The sequence below is a fragment of the Polyodon spathula genome, chromosome 10 (genome assembly GCF_017654505.1).
Source record: "Polyodon spathula isolate WHYD16114869_AA chromosome 10, ASM1765450v1, whole genome shotgun sequence".
Lineage (NCBI taxonomy): Eukaryota > Metazoa > Chordata > Actinopteri > Acipenseriformes > Polyodontidae > Polyodon > Polyodon spathula.
Window position 1 is genome coordinate 29,445,645 of NC_054543.1, and position 16,593 is coordinate 29,462,237.

The window sequence follows — 16,593 nt, forward strand, 5'->3', positions numbered from 1 at the left end:
GTTAAAAGTTTTAAAGATGTGATTGTTTCCTATTTTTTGGAAGAAGGATATGGGGTATGTTTAATGTGTTTTGTGTGCTGTTGAAAAATAATAATAATAATAATAATAATAATAATAATAATAATAATAATAATAATAATAATAATAATAATAATAATGGCAAATGGTATACATTAACCAAGGAGTGTACTGTGTAGCAAAATGAGCCACATGCATCTTGTATGACTGAAACAAGCAAACACTGCTGTGAGCTTTAATTTCTGAAGCAAATTAACCTTAACAGGACAAAATAGCAGAATTTTCTATGGGAACCCATATGACTCAGTGATGGCAGTTTAATAGCTTTTTTTTATGTCTTTAAATATTAAAAACATGTTCTCTTAACTTATCATTAAAGGTTGCCTCTCCTTGGTGCAAATGCAAATCATATCTTAAAGGGTTATTAAGGAGTGTTAAAGGCATTAGTAAATACCTCTTTTGGACCTCTTTTAACAAAAGTTACTGAATACTTGCAATACTTGAAAAAAATTGCAAATGGTAGTATGTCAATAACCATGTCAGTAAAGCATTTGTTAGTGGTTAATTATCCCAAAATATAAAATATATATATATATATATATATATATATATATATATATATATATATATATATATATATATATATATATATATGTCTATAGAAAATCTTTTATGAATTTTTTATGAAAACGCATGCTATTATATTCAATAGCTATATATTATTAATTATTAATAATTATGGAATTCTTACATAATACTCTGTGAATATCAGAATGTCTTAATAATCATTACAGGAATATAAATTGCATAGCATCCTTCTTTCAAAGCTGTATCCCATCTTATTGGGTCTTCTTCTTAAATTAATATATTGATGTAAGTGTCAAAAAGGCTAAAGGCAGACCCCCGGGTATTGGGTTATCAATTCTATCTTGCTAACAGCAAGTTGTCACCTATCTCACATTCAGACTCTAACCCTTTCTGGTTCTTGTCCTCTTTCACTCTTCTCCTCTAGCAGCGTCGATTGCTGATTGTAACCATCCGTCTTTTCAGTGCAGTGCTCCCACTGTTCAATCTGTCTCTGCTAATTTGTTTTACAATTTCATTAGGAGTCTTTTCATCCTGCAGATCCCGCCAGTTATTACTCCTTCTTGACAGCCTCTGAGTTCCATCCAAACCCTGTGTTTCCGCTGCTCTGACGTTTGTTTCATTCTTTTTAACCCACCTGGATTTTCTTTTAACTGAATTAGAATTGCTGACTTGCTGTAGTTTCCAGCTGTGTGGTCTGTTTCAGACCCTGTGAATAAAGTAAATATCTAATTCTACTGCTAATGCACCCACACATTTACCCTTTAACAAATGATCTTTAATAGCAATGCAGTGGTATTGCAATGGCAATTGCTCTGTACAAAGGCACAAAAGTTGCTAGTATATCAGTTGTATCACAAGGGAACCAATATAGACTGCTAATCCATCACATTTCCGTGGCACCATATAAGTGTCAATGTGCTACCGAATCCAGGGCTACGACTTGTACGATTTGTTCCACTTGTGCCTGTATTGCTGTATTTTACTGTTGGTCCTGTCTGGTATTATATTAGTCTCCTAATGTTAGTTCTGTTTATACAAGTGCAAAGTTTTCCCTTTTTTCAGAATAACCAAAACAAAGTTCACGCTAACAAGTAGCTTCAAATGATAAAAAAAAAAAAAAAAAAAAAAAACTCAAATCATTCTCCCAGGTCATATGAAAAAAATCAATGGTAGAAGCAGTGAGCACTACTTAGAATAATTATAAATATCATACAAATGTAAGGGAAAGCAACACTATTAAAATGTGAAATAAATATGAAACTACTTGAACAAAGTCAGTAGCAGCAGCAGTGAGCACTACTAATACCTCGTTTTACCACTTAATATCACTCAAGTGCCCCCAGGTTAGCGTGAATCTTGAGGGATTCCATGGTTTCCTGAGTTTCTCTAATTATTATGTGAGCTGGACAAGTGTCACTCATGTTATTGTGAGAGGTGGCCAGATAGTAACCAGGTAACCAGATTACTGTATCATCTTTATTGACATTGTAACATTGTTATCACCACACACGACAATGGATACTATTCCAGAAAATTCACTGCAGACTGTATTATGATATTGGGAAAATTTAAATCAGAGTACAGAATTCAGGCTAACCTGGGAGCACTTGAGTGCACTCGAGTTGGCTTGACTATGGAAACTAGGTGTATGCAGGCTGGCCTGAATTAATTCAGGCCGAGCAGAAAATACGTCAATAATCATGGAATCCTGAGTCTTGAAACTACTTGTTTTTACTTCTTAACTGTTTACCTCTGACATCACAATAGTATGACGTAGCGGTGGGCAACAATATTGATATTTTGATACGATACCAATAATTCGATATTGATAATAATTTCCATATCGCGATACGTGGGGTTTAAAAAAATTCACAAACACTCACAGATTCATACTTTTTATTGCTAATACTGCTAAAAATACAAACACAGTATAAGCAGGTTTATTTTATATTAAGATACAACAAACCCTGGCCTATGCATACCAATCCTTGTTTGTCTCGTAGGCAAACGTCACACATAGTGTTATTTAACCATTTTATTCCATTGACTGGCGCTTTTCTTTTTCTAAGAACCCGATTAACAAATGTATTTCACACATTCAATAGCTACAAATAAAAAAAAACAACAAATCCATAACCTGTGTACCCTCTTTTGTATGCTCTTCTCCCACTTCTTCACCTGTTTCCTCTCACTGGCCAATCCCTTACCAGAAACTATCCTGTGTTCAAAATGTGATAAAGCAGGCTTGTCTTTTTCTTAAAGAGATACATACCTAAAAACAAACTTAACACAAACAAACATAATAAACAAGAAAATTGGCTTTTATATATATATATATATATATATATATATATATATATATATATATATATATATATATATATATATATATATATATATAAGCCAATTTTCTTGTTTATTATGTTTGTTTGTTATATATTTCTTCTATTCAGAATGTGCGTACAATGTTCCAAATGCTATTTGCATGCTGCATTAAGCATGATTGGGATTATTTTGAGATATGTGCATGCGTCAATGGTTCATTGCAATTTTTCCATGTGATTTCTTATACTTATTTGTATTTTTAAAATGTAAGCTTTTGGTATTATACATGATATGTACTTTTAAAACATAAAAACACATCTCAAAATAATGTAACATTCAGCGTGACACCATACTTAATACTTTTAGATGTGTTATGCATTTATATGTAGAGAAGATTAAATTACTTGAGGTGGCTGATGATGACATGGAATAGTAAAACAATATAACAAGACCTTGTTTTTTCTCCATGTGTATTGTGAAGCAAAGCTAAGTTAAAGTAAGTTATTGCTTTTCTTATGTAAATATCTGTTATCGTATATATGTTTCATATTGCAATTGTGTTATTATATATTTCTGTGCTTTGGAAGACTTCAATATTATCGATATCAAAATACGTGCACGATAGCGATATACAATTTTTAAATCAATGCCTAATTAACTCATACAGAGTTTGGTATCAGTTTTATAAAAAAAAAAAAAAAAAAAAACATACATATAACATTTATAAAAGTGTGCTGTGACATGTCACAATAAAAACATTGCAAATGTTAGTAAAGTAGGGTACAGAAAGTGTATAGTATACTCACTTTTATATGGACGATGTATTTACTCCCTGCTATGTGTGCCTTTGCATTCAGAATGACATCCTCCTGTCTGAGAGCAGCCACTTCACCTTTGTGTATGATGACAATGAATGCTCCCTGGTGATTCTCAGCCCTCTGGAGGAAGACTCGGGAGTGTACACCTGCACTGCCAAGAACCTGGTGGGGTCTGTGTCCTGCAAGGCAGAGCTCACTGTACACCAGAGTAAGTGTCTTTATTTACTCCCCTTTTCCAAGCAGTCACCATGGTAACAGGTCCTTAGTGTTATTTGATGGGCTTGAATTAGCCAATGCTTATTGTGTTATGGGTTAAAGAAGTTAGGAAGTTAAGCCTTTAGATAACCTTTCTCGCCTTTCACATCTTGACGCCCGGGTTCAAATGAGCCACAAGTGAGCATTTGTGTAAATCACAAAACAAGCGCACAATTCAACACAATTTGAAATTTCGGCCTGGGAGAGGCCCAGTAGGAGTGTTATGGTCAAACCAGTAGCTGTGAGGGGAAGCTCTCAAGGTGCCTGTCAGAACCACGCATGACTGGAGCCTTTGTCTGTTTTTGGCAGCACTATTGCATGGTTTTCCTTTTAGCCATACCTGGTTGTATAAGTTGTGCCTAAACTGCTATTGCAGTGTTGTGTAATACACTGTCTTGACTCGTGTTGGTGAGATAAGATGAGGGTTAAAGCTCTAACCATGAATGCAGGTGAGCCTGGCTCTTTTGCTGTGTGCGCGGTTGCCTGTTGCACCCAGGTTCTGCTTCGTTACATTGGTGCGGCAGCCCGGATCTCGCAGATTTAAGAGGGAAGAGTGTAACAGGCAGCCTTGTGTGATACACTCATTCCCTTGTTACACTGTGCATTGGGAGCATTTTACTTTGATAATCCACATTAGCTTGTAACATGTACTATACAGTAAGTGGTAGGTTAATCAGTCTAGAATTCCATCTGCATAATTCAAACACTGAATGAAATAGTGGATTAGCCTTTTTTGGCTAGTCAATAGTTCTTTGATGTTTCTGATGACAAACCAAGGTGAATGAAATTGCAACCAATACCATTGAAATCTTGTACACAACTACAGGTATGCTGAGCTTTGGTTGACCTTACAATATATTGAAAAATCTTGCTTCTCTCAGCACATAAAAAAGTAGATGGTGTCCCTATAAAGAAGTAACAGCACTGGCAGTTTGGATTAGTTGTTGTATTTAGAACATTTTTGTAATTTGGCATTCTCTGTTGAATTATATAAACACCTAACATGACATTCGCCAGTGACCTCTGACCTAATATGGCAGCCATGATGTGGCCTGGATTCCACAAGGTGTTGGAAGGTGTCTTGAATGATATTCACTCATTCAGTTAATATTTCATGCAATTGGTGCAGAAAGGTAGACACATGATGACAAATGCGTCTTTTAACCAAAACAAGATCAATTGGATTGAAATATGAGGATTGGGCTGGTCATTGAAGATGCCTGAAGTCTCTGTCATGTTCCTCAAACCACTGAACAGTGGATGGATGGGTGTATTATCTTGAAAGTAGCCATCACCGTTAGGGTGCAAGTACAGCACTGATGGGTAGACTTTATCTAAAGATGCTTAAGGAAGCTACAGCCTTTACAGAATGATCAAGTTTGACTTTCCAGAATAATCAAATGATCAAGGGCATACCAGGAGGCCACATCTATGAAAGTGGCCATGCAGTGTATATATCTTGAGAAAGTAAGAATTTCCTAATCTTTCATCTGTTGCCACTGCAGTTAAAATGGAAAAAGAGGAGCCGATGGAAGATGAAGAGACTATGCTTCGAAAGATGCGCAGACTGACTGATTACTATGATGTGCACAAGGAGATTGGAAGGTGAGTCACTGCAGAATAGAATGAGACAGAGTGTTTTTACTTGTAATGACCCAGCAGGCTGTAATAATGTAAATGCAACAATCCTAGCCATTTCTCATGCTCTTTTATAAAACAAAAGAACAATGCTTTTTATTATTCATTAAAACCTTCTCTGTCCATGTATTGGTTTACGTTTGGTTTGTTTATTTATTGATTTATTTTTATAATTCCATTGTTATTTTATGATGTTTTTAGTTTTAGTTTTGGGTTCTGTTGCTCCAATATTGACTTATCATGGTCTTTCTCTAAATCTCCCTTGTCCTGTCTTGGAGCTTGCTTTGAGCTAGATATCCCAAGTACCTGCACCTCACTTCATTCAAATTATGTGACGATATGACCAGCCCTGCCGTGCTGCAAGCCAGATGAAGGGAGATTTAGAGTAAGAGCAGCAGAACATCCCAGAATGATCGCAAACGTCAAAAAACATTCGGGGGAATGTAAGAGAAAACTATTGAAATGGCCTTTGAAGCTTCAGTACTTCCTCTCAAAGTTCTTTACAACAAATTGTTATTATAGCCTGAGGAACAAATGTTAATCTTAATTCAGAGGCTTCCAAATAGTCATAAATTGTTCCTTATTCATTTTTGCTGAGTAAAAATTAATTTATTGAAAAAATTAAGTGTGATGCCTTTTTTACACCATTGACCCATTCTCACATTGTTTTGGCCCTGGGGTAAGGAGTCTGGATAAGGATACTGCTAGCAATCAGCTTTGTTTAAAACTTAAAACTGTACCTGTATTTTTTCCTCAAGGACAATATCATATGGTCTATTGCCAGTGTTATTGAAAATGGTCTGTTTAGTTCTACTGTTGCCTTATCTGCTTCTTGCTGTGTAGATTACCATTCCTCCATTTTAACTCTCAGGTAGAAACACTCCTTGTCTTGAGACAAACTTTAAAGTTTTATTACAGTGAAATGTCACAGTCATGAGAATGTGGACTGAATAAATAAGCATATATTTTAATTTCCCGGCTCCTCGCTCTTCAAACTGTGTGGAATAATGACCATTCAAGTTCCATCTTGATGTTCAAATCACGGTTTAGATGTAGCTGCTTAAACATCTGGTACAGATTTGTCAGGGTATTTTTAAACCAATCTCGTTTGCACAACTTTTGGTGAAAAAGTAAATCTAACACTTTCTATTGTAACAAACAAGCAGACACCTGAGTCCTAAATTTTTATTCAGCTTTACTTTTTACTAGTTTTGTTAGTTTTTCACAAAAAATGTTGCCGGTTGTGTTTTGGATACGTTTTGCCCATTGTAGAGCATCATACATTTTTACTCTACATGCCAATGACTGTATGAAAAACAACTGCTAGATAAATTCAGTTAAATAGTGCTAAATAAGTATGATGCAATTGGAGTCTACTTGTTTAACCATTTCATGCATGACGACCTTATATGAGGACATAAACAAAAACTCTCTTCTGGTCTTTATGTGGGGATACATGGAAGACACAAATGCATGATGGCCTCATACGAGGCTAGGAAATAGTGTGTTACCTTTGTTGTATGATGACCTTGTATAAGGGATGCCATTTTTTACTTATAAAATGCAATGGATAATTTGTCTATAACGTCAGACATGATTCAAAACCCTCTTGCTGCCTTTTCACCTGGTGACTCGTTTTTCAGGGGTGCCTTCTCATACGTGAAGCGTGTGACTGAGAAAAGCGGGAAGATAGAGTATGCAGCGAAGTTCATCTCGCGGCGAGCGAAGAGCAAGGCCTCAGCCCTCAGGGAGCTGAACATCGTGTCCCAGCTGGACCACGAGAGGATCTTGTATTTCCACGATGCCTTCGAGAAGAAGAATGGAGTGATCATCATCACTGAGCTGTGTCCTTTTTGAACTAGAGGCAAAAATTAATAGATCCTAATTAAAGTTTGCTCAGTAAATGGTCAGTTTACCACACATCTTCTGTTCTTATACCACATTATCCTCAAGCAAGTATTGGTGCACATGAGTAAATGCTCCAGGGCTGTAGTTGCATATTATTAAACCCAGTTGGCAATGCATGTCCTGGTGACTAGAATATAGTGGAGGAATGCCCATTTATATACAGTAAATATATCTAGAGGCACTTCTTATTCTTCAATGGTAGTAAATGAGAATACAGTACTATTGCTCAAAAAATAGTTATTTATTTAGAAGAGGGGATAATTATCTGTTCAAAGATATTTAGTAAAAAAAAAAAAAAAAAAAGGTCAGGATTCAGGAACCACAAACCATCAGAGGCTTCAAATTTATTTATTTTTTTTTGTAAACCAGAGTATATTATTAATACGCTTACAAAAACAAACACACACGCATGCATTCTCACACAGAATGCACTTCTGTAACTACAGGTATGAACAACCTTGCTGCAAATCAGGACGCAGCCAATGTGTGAGGTTTAAGATATGTGAGAAATTAGAATGTTAATTTTGTTATTAGTATGTGTTGAGGGTGTTTTGTTTCAGTGAAATCTTCCTTAACTGTGATGTATAGCTGTCAGGAGGAACTTCTGGAGAGAGCCACCAAGAAATCTTCAGTATTGGAGTCTGAGGTAAGGTCACTTGAACTGGAGTATTTGTTTAACCCAGTAAGACTGACTGGAACCAGGTTCTCATTTAATGGGGAACATGGGAGAACAACTTGAGACTCATACTGTATTACTGTAATCAAAGAAGGACAGCATTGTATTTACCTGCTTTAGGCAGAACTTGGGGCTTGCAAACCTTGCTCTTCTTCAAAAAAGTGCCAAGAACAATTTTCTGATAGGAATACAACAATATTAATTGTATAAAATAAGCAAGAACCAATTTAGCTGCAGGAAAGATCACTTTAAATTCTGTTTTAGGGAGTTTTTCTTGTTGTGTTATATGTTCTGTAGTTTGTTAAATACATCTCTGTGGTGTGGTTGAGGGACTTTAATGTCTTCATTTGAAAGATAGCACAGTGCCCCTTTAGCACCTTGATGCAGCACTGGTTGAATGCTGGCTTAGTAGAAAGAGTGCCTGATTTTGATTGGAGGACCATCATCCAAGGACTGGCCAAGCCCAACCTTGCTTAACTTCTGAAATCAACAGAGAACAGCTTCCGAGATGGTATGGCTGCAGATTTCAAGAGATCATGAAACTTCAGGGTATACCGTAAAGAACGTACATGCATAGAACATATGTTACCTCTAACTGCAAATGGTATTCTTCCAGATCCGATCATACATGAGACAGCTCTTTGAGGGAATCAGCTATCTACACCTGAATAATATTATTCACCTGGATATTAAGGTAGGCAAACAAATATAGACTGCAACCTAGTGATGTGGACACTCATTGATTGTGGATTGATTTCTGAGAACGATCCACAGTCCTTAACAGGGCTAATAGAGTCCATATTCAAAATCTCCTTGATTTTGTTTTACTTCTAATAGAATCGATTATATTCTATGCATTTATTGTGCTTTACTATGTGATTAACTATAGTTTTTACAATGATTTACCATGCTTATCTGCTTCTCCAATACTTTAACTATGCTTTTCGACACTTTGCTATGATTTTACCATACCACAGTAAAAACACTTTCAGATTAGTCCAGATGACAGATAAAAACATGAACATGTTCAGTATGAATAGTATGCTCATGGTTTAACTTGTATTGTCTAGTTTCTGAACAGCTATGATGTTAACTACTTGAATAGCTATGGGACAATGTTAATACAGTATTACTAGCTAACATACTAAATTATTGTTTGTGTTTCCAAAGCCTGAAAACATCCTGATGGCAGACTCCAGCAATGAGCAGATCCGACTGTGTGATTTTGGGAATTCAGCTGAGCTTACTCCTGATGAGGCACAGTACTGCAAATACGGAACTCCGGAATTCATTGCCCCGGAGATTGTAAACCAAACCCCAATCTCCAAGGCTACTGACATCTGGTACCAAACTACCTAGCTTTTAATTTTTCCATGTTTTCCTTATGAAACATTTAACTTGTTAAAGTCAGCCATAGGTATTCCTTCTATATCTATGTTATTGTCCATATCGTATTGCACCATTATTTTCCAACTCTTGTATTGTTTCATTGCATCCACTCCTAATTTTTTATTTTGTTTTTAGTTGATAATAAATAAGACAATCTCAGATTTTTTTTTTTCTCTATTCGCTTCCCTCCAGGCCTGTTGGAGTTATAACATACCTATGGTAAGTCTATTGCCAATCTATGGAGATATTTGCTACTAGCTGGGCTGTGTCTGTTGTAAATATCTAAGCTATTATGACCTGAGGTGCAGTCTACTCTTTTTATAAAGAACTGTTGGTGAGTCATAGCAAGTTTATTAGGACATATGGCATTCCTTTCAGTCTTCAATGTATGAGGGTTGTCTAATTTTTTATTCAATAATTCCTCCAAAATATAACATAAAAATATAAAATACAGGTTTACCGTATAATATGTGTGTCTTTAATATAGGAAATAGGTAAGATCTACTGGAATAATTTTGTTAGCTTTATATCTTTTTAAGTATATTTCAAAGAAAACATTGAGACAGTGTTAGATCAGAGCGCCTGGGACTGTCAAAAACAGTTTGGAAGAAAGCTTTAAAGAGAGCAGACAAATTCCTCACTTGGACTGAAGATCAGTACACTTGCCAGCAAAAGACTGGGGAAATATCTTCTCACTGTGAAGAATCCATTATGAGTGTGAAAGTGAACTTGTCTTACACAATTCTCTCTGCTCACCCCCTGACAGCCTCACTGGGGTTTCTCCGTTTGTGGGGGAAAATGACAGGACCACTGTGTTGAATATCAGGAACTACAATGTGGCGTTCGAGGAGAAGATGTTTGCTGATCTCAGCCGTGAAGCCAGGGGATTTGTCATTAAGGTCCTGGTTGCTGACAGACTGTAAGTTTATTTCTAGAGAGCTTGTTCTCCACTGTCATTGTTTATTTAACATATTTTAGGATACAACTTCAGTGGTTGTTAAAATATTAGGAATTATAAATTGTTGTGTGTCTGGGGGGTGGGGGAGTTTGGATGTACTGTTGTTATTTTTCTTAACGGTTTTTTAGCCCTAAAGGCGCTGCCCACAGCTATCTTCAGAAGGAAGATTTTTAGGGTCTTGTAAACTAGTGTTCGAGCTGGACTAGTGTGGCATTTAGAATGTAGTTTGAACAAGTTCTTAAGGGATGGATGGTGAAATTATAGAAGATGATAGATTTGTTATTTTAAAGATGCATAGCTACTAAATCAAAGGTAACACACAACATTCCATATGATTGCAATATAAAAGGTTGAAAATGGGTCACAATGCAATTTTTTTTAGTAAAGAAAGCTATTAAAAACAAAGGCACTCTTTCCAGGTCAAAAATAGATTCTTATAACTGTGATCTTCATATTTGCAGGAGACCAGATGCGAATGAATGTCTTCGTCACCCTTGGTTTAAGGTAAGTCAGAGAACATTAGCACAGGTTTATTTCTCCACTTTGTTAATTATGTGAATCATAGAACAAGCCCTACCAATTTTATTCTTAAAATGTGAAGGATCAACTAAAACTCCATACTGAGGTACTGAGTTCTTTTTTTTTAATGTAGCTGGTTTCGATACCCATATTTTGTATTGTTTTCTAACAGTAATACTACATGTTTAATGTAACACAGCTCAGCATTCATTTAACAGTACAACTCACTCTAGTCCCAGTTAACTTTAAATCACAGTGGAGGTGTCTAGAGCCTTGGGTTTAGATAAACTGGATAAACTGCAATGGATATTTAGGCCTTGGTGTGTGTTGATGTGTGTTCAGAGAGCAGTGAGGGGAAGCGCTCATTGATTCTGTGTAAAGTGAATTCTGTGTGCATAATTTAAAACTTTAAATCCATTTCATTTGACCTTATCACCCTAGTACAGCACCTTGTGATACTGTTGTTGTAATATTGAGTCTTGAGTATTAAGGTGCTTTGATATGGAGTCCAAGGCTGTGCTCAATAGGCAGAGCACTCTCATTGGCGCTACGTAACATAAGTTAGCTCTTATTGAAAGTTGTGCTATGGGGAGAGAACTTTCAAGATGGCGGAAAATACAGCACTACCATTGTTTTTGGCTGAATTTATGATATATTGTGCAGAAAATGTGCTGTTTAATGGCTCTTTTGTACTTGCATCGAGATCCAACACCATGGCTTTAGCAGCAGTGAATTGAAACACATGCAAAAGACCTGAACGGATTGAAAACTACATTCAGAGCATTGTTTCTCAGTACTGAGATTTTTGTATCGCATGTTTTATTTACAGGTAGTTACAGTGCAGGTTACACTTGCCATTAAGATGATTCTGTTGTATGTAAGTGTTGTTGTACAGCAAAATAAAAAATAGAACAATTAATTTTTTCAACAATTATTCAACCCAGAAACATTTTTATACAACAAATTAAAGAAATAAAAACTTTCCAAAGAAATGATTTCTTTAATGATTCTTTGAATACATCTGTGAATGACTTTAGCAGTTAGTTTCTTTGTTTTGCAACCCTTTGCATTTCCATGAGCTCCTACATCTGTCTTCTCCCTACCTCTACAAAGTCTTACAATTTACTGTTTGTTTTTTTCTCTCCTTATGTCTTTTAGTACATATATCATTTTGTTTCTAATGTGTGCTAGGTTAGATAGAAATGTAACACTGCAAAAGTACCTAATTTTAGTAAAGTTGTCTTATTCTAGCGTTTCCTTTCTGCCACGAAAAAAACGTTTAAAGTTTTCGGTGTAGCCTATACTGCTGTGCTTTTTCAGCCGGGACACACTGTGAAACCTGATCTTGCAGAAACAGCAAAAGTATAAAAATAAAAAAACAGTGTTGCATACAGTGCACTTTTAACACAACACTATTCATCCTTTATTTTTCTTTTTAAATGCAGTTAAGAATATATAAGGAATATACTTATATATATTATATATATATATATATATATATATATATATATATATATATATATATATATATATATATATATATATATATTTTACAAAAAAGAATGCACGCAGCTATGTTGATCAAAAAGTCCAGTATGTGGGGAAATTGCACCACAATTTCTGCACTGGTATTGTACTTCCGCCATTTTGAAACTCCCACCAAGTAAGCTCCTCAGAATGCTAGCTAACATTACAAAGCGCTCACGGCGTGCAGGTCGTTGAATAGAAAGCACCACATAAAGCTCTGGAGCGTTCTGCCTGTTGAACACACCCCAGGAGCGTTCAACAGGCAGTTTTAGTTCTGATAGACTGCCATAGACATACGTAATGTAGGTATAAAGTGCCTTTATATTAATTAAGCAGCTCCAGAACATTCTAGTGCATATCAGTGTGTTACCAGCAAACTAAATGGACTTGTTTGCAAAGTGGCAAAAGCACTAGCTGACTAGCTTTTACTTCTATAAAGAAGTGCTGGCTGATTTAGCTTAAGTTGTATATTTATGAAAGGAACTGGAGCTAAAAACGAGCTCCTGATATCAGCTTAAAGCACTTATCAATAAATAAAAAAACACATTATTCAGTGAATTTCAATTACAACCATCGAGAATAATAGCAAGCGTAAAAGCTAATGGAACAGTAAAAAAAAATAAAAAAAAAAAATAATAATAATAATAATAATAATAATAATAATAATAATAATAATAATAATAATAATAATAATAATAACCTGAATCTACTTACTCTTAAGGCTGTGGTTTATTTTGTAGTTTGAATAACATTTTGTCTCCTAGACTTTGGCAAAGGGCAAGAATATCAGCACAGAACCCCTGAAACTGTTCCTGTCTCGCAGAAAGTGGCAGGTAAGGAACTTTGAGGATATTAACATGTATATATCTTTATTTAAAACAGTAAGAAATGTACAAGGTTCAACTGTCCACAGTTTGCCTACTGTGCATTGCAGTGGCACATGTAGTAGAAATATAACATACATGTATACATACTGTACATACACAAATTGATAAAGACTTTCCATATAAAGTTTTGTCTTTTAATGTACTACAGTACGACATACACATTTACTTAAACACAATGGAACATAATGTATTTTCCATCTTACACTATCTTTCTTTTCACCAGCAAGCTGTATCCCAGATTTATGTTTCATGTATTTGTTATGTGTTTTTTAGAAATTATTTCTGTAAAACAAACCAGTTGGTCGATGCCATCAACCTGAAAGACTTGTTTATCCTGTCTACCTTTACTATATTAATAAGTATTGCTCCTGATATATTTTCTAGCGCTCGCTTATTAACTACAAATCCAAGATGGTGATGAGGTCCATTCCTGAGCTCTTGGATGATTCTTCCATCCACCTCTCCATCGCTGTCCCCAGGCACCTTAAGGAAGGTTCCCCTCCGCCCTCGTCGTCTTCAGACTCTGAAGACATTGATGAGCTTCCATTTATCCCCATGCCTCTGACCATGGAGTTTTCGGGCTCCAGAATGTCTCTCAATGAGATTCCAACTGATGATGAGATGATGGGAAGGCCCAATGGAACTCTGGAAGGGGTGGGGCTTGAAGCAGAGGGGGCAGTACCTATGGAATGTGAACCAACCCCCTCTGGGAAAGAGAGTGGCGAATTGACAGGGAGAGGCAGGTCCAGAAAGAGGTCAACACAAGAAGATGACAACCTATCTTCAGATGAAGAAAGCACTGAGGCACGAAAGAGGCCAGAGAAGCCAAAGAGAGCCCTCCACAAGGGTTCAAGTGTGGAGTCAGATAAAGCAGGTGGAGGCTCGAAGAGAGGGGAATTTAGGAGAGGGAGCTCTGCTGACAGTGCCCTGCTACTCCATATTACCCAAGAAGAGGGGGCTGCAGAGGGTCAAATGGAGGAGCCAAAGAATGGCCTAAAAAAAGCTGTCTCGATGGAGCTCCCTAGGAGGAGTCCAAGCCCAGGAGCTCTAGATGAACGTCGTAAATTGAGCCAGGAAGATTATGCCCTGAAACTACAACTGATGAGACAGAGACTACTGAGGGGAGGATCTGTGGACAGCAAAATGAGTGGCCTACGAGGACCACTACTGGAGACCCTTGGCATTGCAGGGGAGGATCCCAAAAAACGCACTGCTTCTCTGGAGCGCTATACCCGCCCACCCCGATTAGGCCCAAACCCTCCTCTTGCTAGGGCAGCTTCTAGTGACACCCCCAAAGAAGAGTGTTCAAACACCAAGGTACTAATCAAGTGTGCCTCCTTTAGCCAGGGAGACAGTGAACCTATCCCTCTCCACCGGCGCTCTGGTGCTCCCTTAGAGATCCCATTGGCTCAAATAGAGGGACGCAGGCTACAGGAGTGCAAATCGATGTCAGCACTCACTGAACAGACAAAGCTGGAGTCTCGGCCAGCCACCCCCAGGGAAATCTCTTCAAAACCTCCTACCCCAGATTTTGAAAAACAGGAGGTACAGAGGGGAACAGAGAAGGTAAGCAATTTGAAGAAAGCAGATGGGTCCTTTGAAGATAAAGCAAACGCAACAGAGAATATAAGCAAGCCTGAGGAGGTGAAAGTAGTATTGGAAAAACCAGTGAGTGTGTCAGCAGAGGAGAAGGTTGGCAAGGCTGAGAAAGTGGCAGGTTACACAGATGAGGCAAAAGGTATGTCAGAGAAAGTCACTGTGGTTACAGAACCTGAAAAGGTGCCTGAAAGGAAACCTGTACTTAAATTGGAAGCCACCAACATAGTGGAAGAGAAAAAAGAACAAGAAGCTGTTGTTTCAGTTAAAGCAGAGCCAAAAAAAGTGAAATCGCTGACAGTAAAGAAACCACCAGAGATAATAATCATAAACTCTGACACGGTGACACCTTTATCCGTGCCAGCAAAAGCTCCACAATATGACGTCTCTGCACGAGCATCACCCTCACCAACCACTCATGTTTCATTTTCACTGCCTGGCCCCCGGTCCTCTGCCTATTCTGAAACCATGCAAACCATTTTAGCTCCAACTCAAGAGGCCCACAATGCCAAGCCTGAGTCCAGAGCAATTGCTCACCCTGCTGTTTTTGCCCGAGTAGCATCTACTGACAAAGAACCCAGTCCACCTAAAAGTTTACGACAGCCAACCCCAGATAAAAAAACACCCCCTATCATCGAGGACATCGCATCTGAAGAAGTCTTTGAGGCGAAGTTCAAAAAGCGGGAGTCCTCCCTTACTCGTGGGCTCAAGCTCCTCACCAGGTCCAAGTCTGAAGAGAAGTCTCTTGTTCTTCCTCCCACATCAGGGGAGGAAATCTATCGCCCAGGACCCGTAGGTGCTCCATTGGAAATGTTCAAGCCTGAGGAACCCAAGAAGATGGAAGAGAGGGCCAGATCGGTGCAGGACCTAAGGGAAGCAGGGAAGGATACTAGCTTCATGAGGAGGCTCTCTCTCCGTTTGAAGAGGACCCCCTCAGCAGAAAGGAAGGAAGTGAATCCTCAAGAAGAAAGTCCAGCTCCGAGGAGAAGGCTTTCATGGACGCTAGGTCGTAGCAGCACCAAGGAGAAGGAAAAGGAGGTGGAGATGGTGAGGATGGAACCTGGGGCTCTGAAACAAGAGCCAGAGATCAGAGAAGCCAAGAAGCCAAATGAGTCTCCTGTTCTGGCAATGCGCAAGAAGATTGAGTCCACGGTGGCTGGGATTTCCATGAGGATCCGCAGTCACTCTGAGGAGAGGAAGGCAGAGGCTAAGGAGGCAAAGTTGGAGAAGAGGACACCCTTGATTTCTTTGCTCCATAGGTCCAGCTCTGAGGGAACCAATCTCAAAAGGATGGGGGTCCCACAAAACCAGCTTGCTAGCCAAATTTCTTCTGCCCCCTCCTCAGAGTCCCTGCAGTCGGAATCCAGTGTCCAGTCTGAGACGGCCATCAAAAGTAAGGAAGTTATGGATGTCCCTTTCTGCTAATACATCTCACAATGTATTAGATTTAAAGCACTGGAAAGTAGTGCAGATTGTAATTCCAGTTATCTG

The 16,593-nt window shown here is 37.8% G+C and overlaps 1 protein-coding gene across 4 annotated transcripts in view; it reads left to right on the forward strand.

Moving 5' to 3' along the window:
• LOC121322068 (striated muscle preferentially expressed protein kinase-like) overlaps positions 1–16,593 on the forward strand; it is a 140,042-nt gene that overhangs the window by 100,886 nt on the left and 22,563 nt on the right. For all 4 annotated transcript variants that reach the window (XM_041261560.1, XM_041261559.1, XM_041261562.1 and 1 more), the window contains 11 exons: positions 3,789–3,957; positions 5,510–5,609; positions 7,286–7,486; positions 8,139–8,196; positions 8,843–8,920; positions 9,397–9,569; positions 9,808–9,834; positions 10,382–10,534; positions 11,035–11,077; positions 13,384–13,452; positions 13,891–16,495. In XM_041261560.1, coding sequence (XP_041117494.1) covers positions 3,789–3,957; positions 5,510–5,609; positions 7,286–7,486; positions 8,139–8,196; positions 8,843–8,920; positions 9,397–9,569; positions 9,808–9,834; positions 10,382–10,534; positions 11,035–11,077; positions 13,384–13,452; positions 13,891–16,495 — 3,676 coding nt within the window. The remainder of the gene's footprint in view (positions 1–3,788; positions 3,958–5,509; positions 5,610–7,285; positions 7,487–8,138; positions 8,197–8,842; positions 8,921–9,396; positions 9,570–9,807; positions 9,835–10,381; positions 10,535–11,034; positions 11,078–13,383; positions 13,453–13,890; positions 16,496–16,593) is intronic.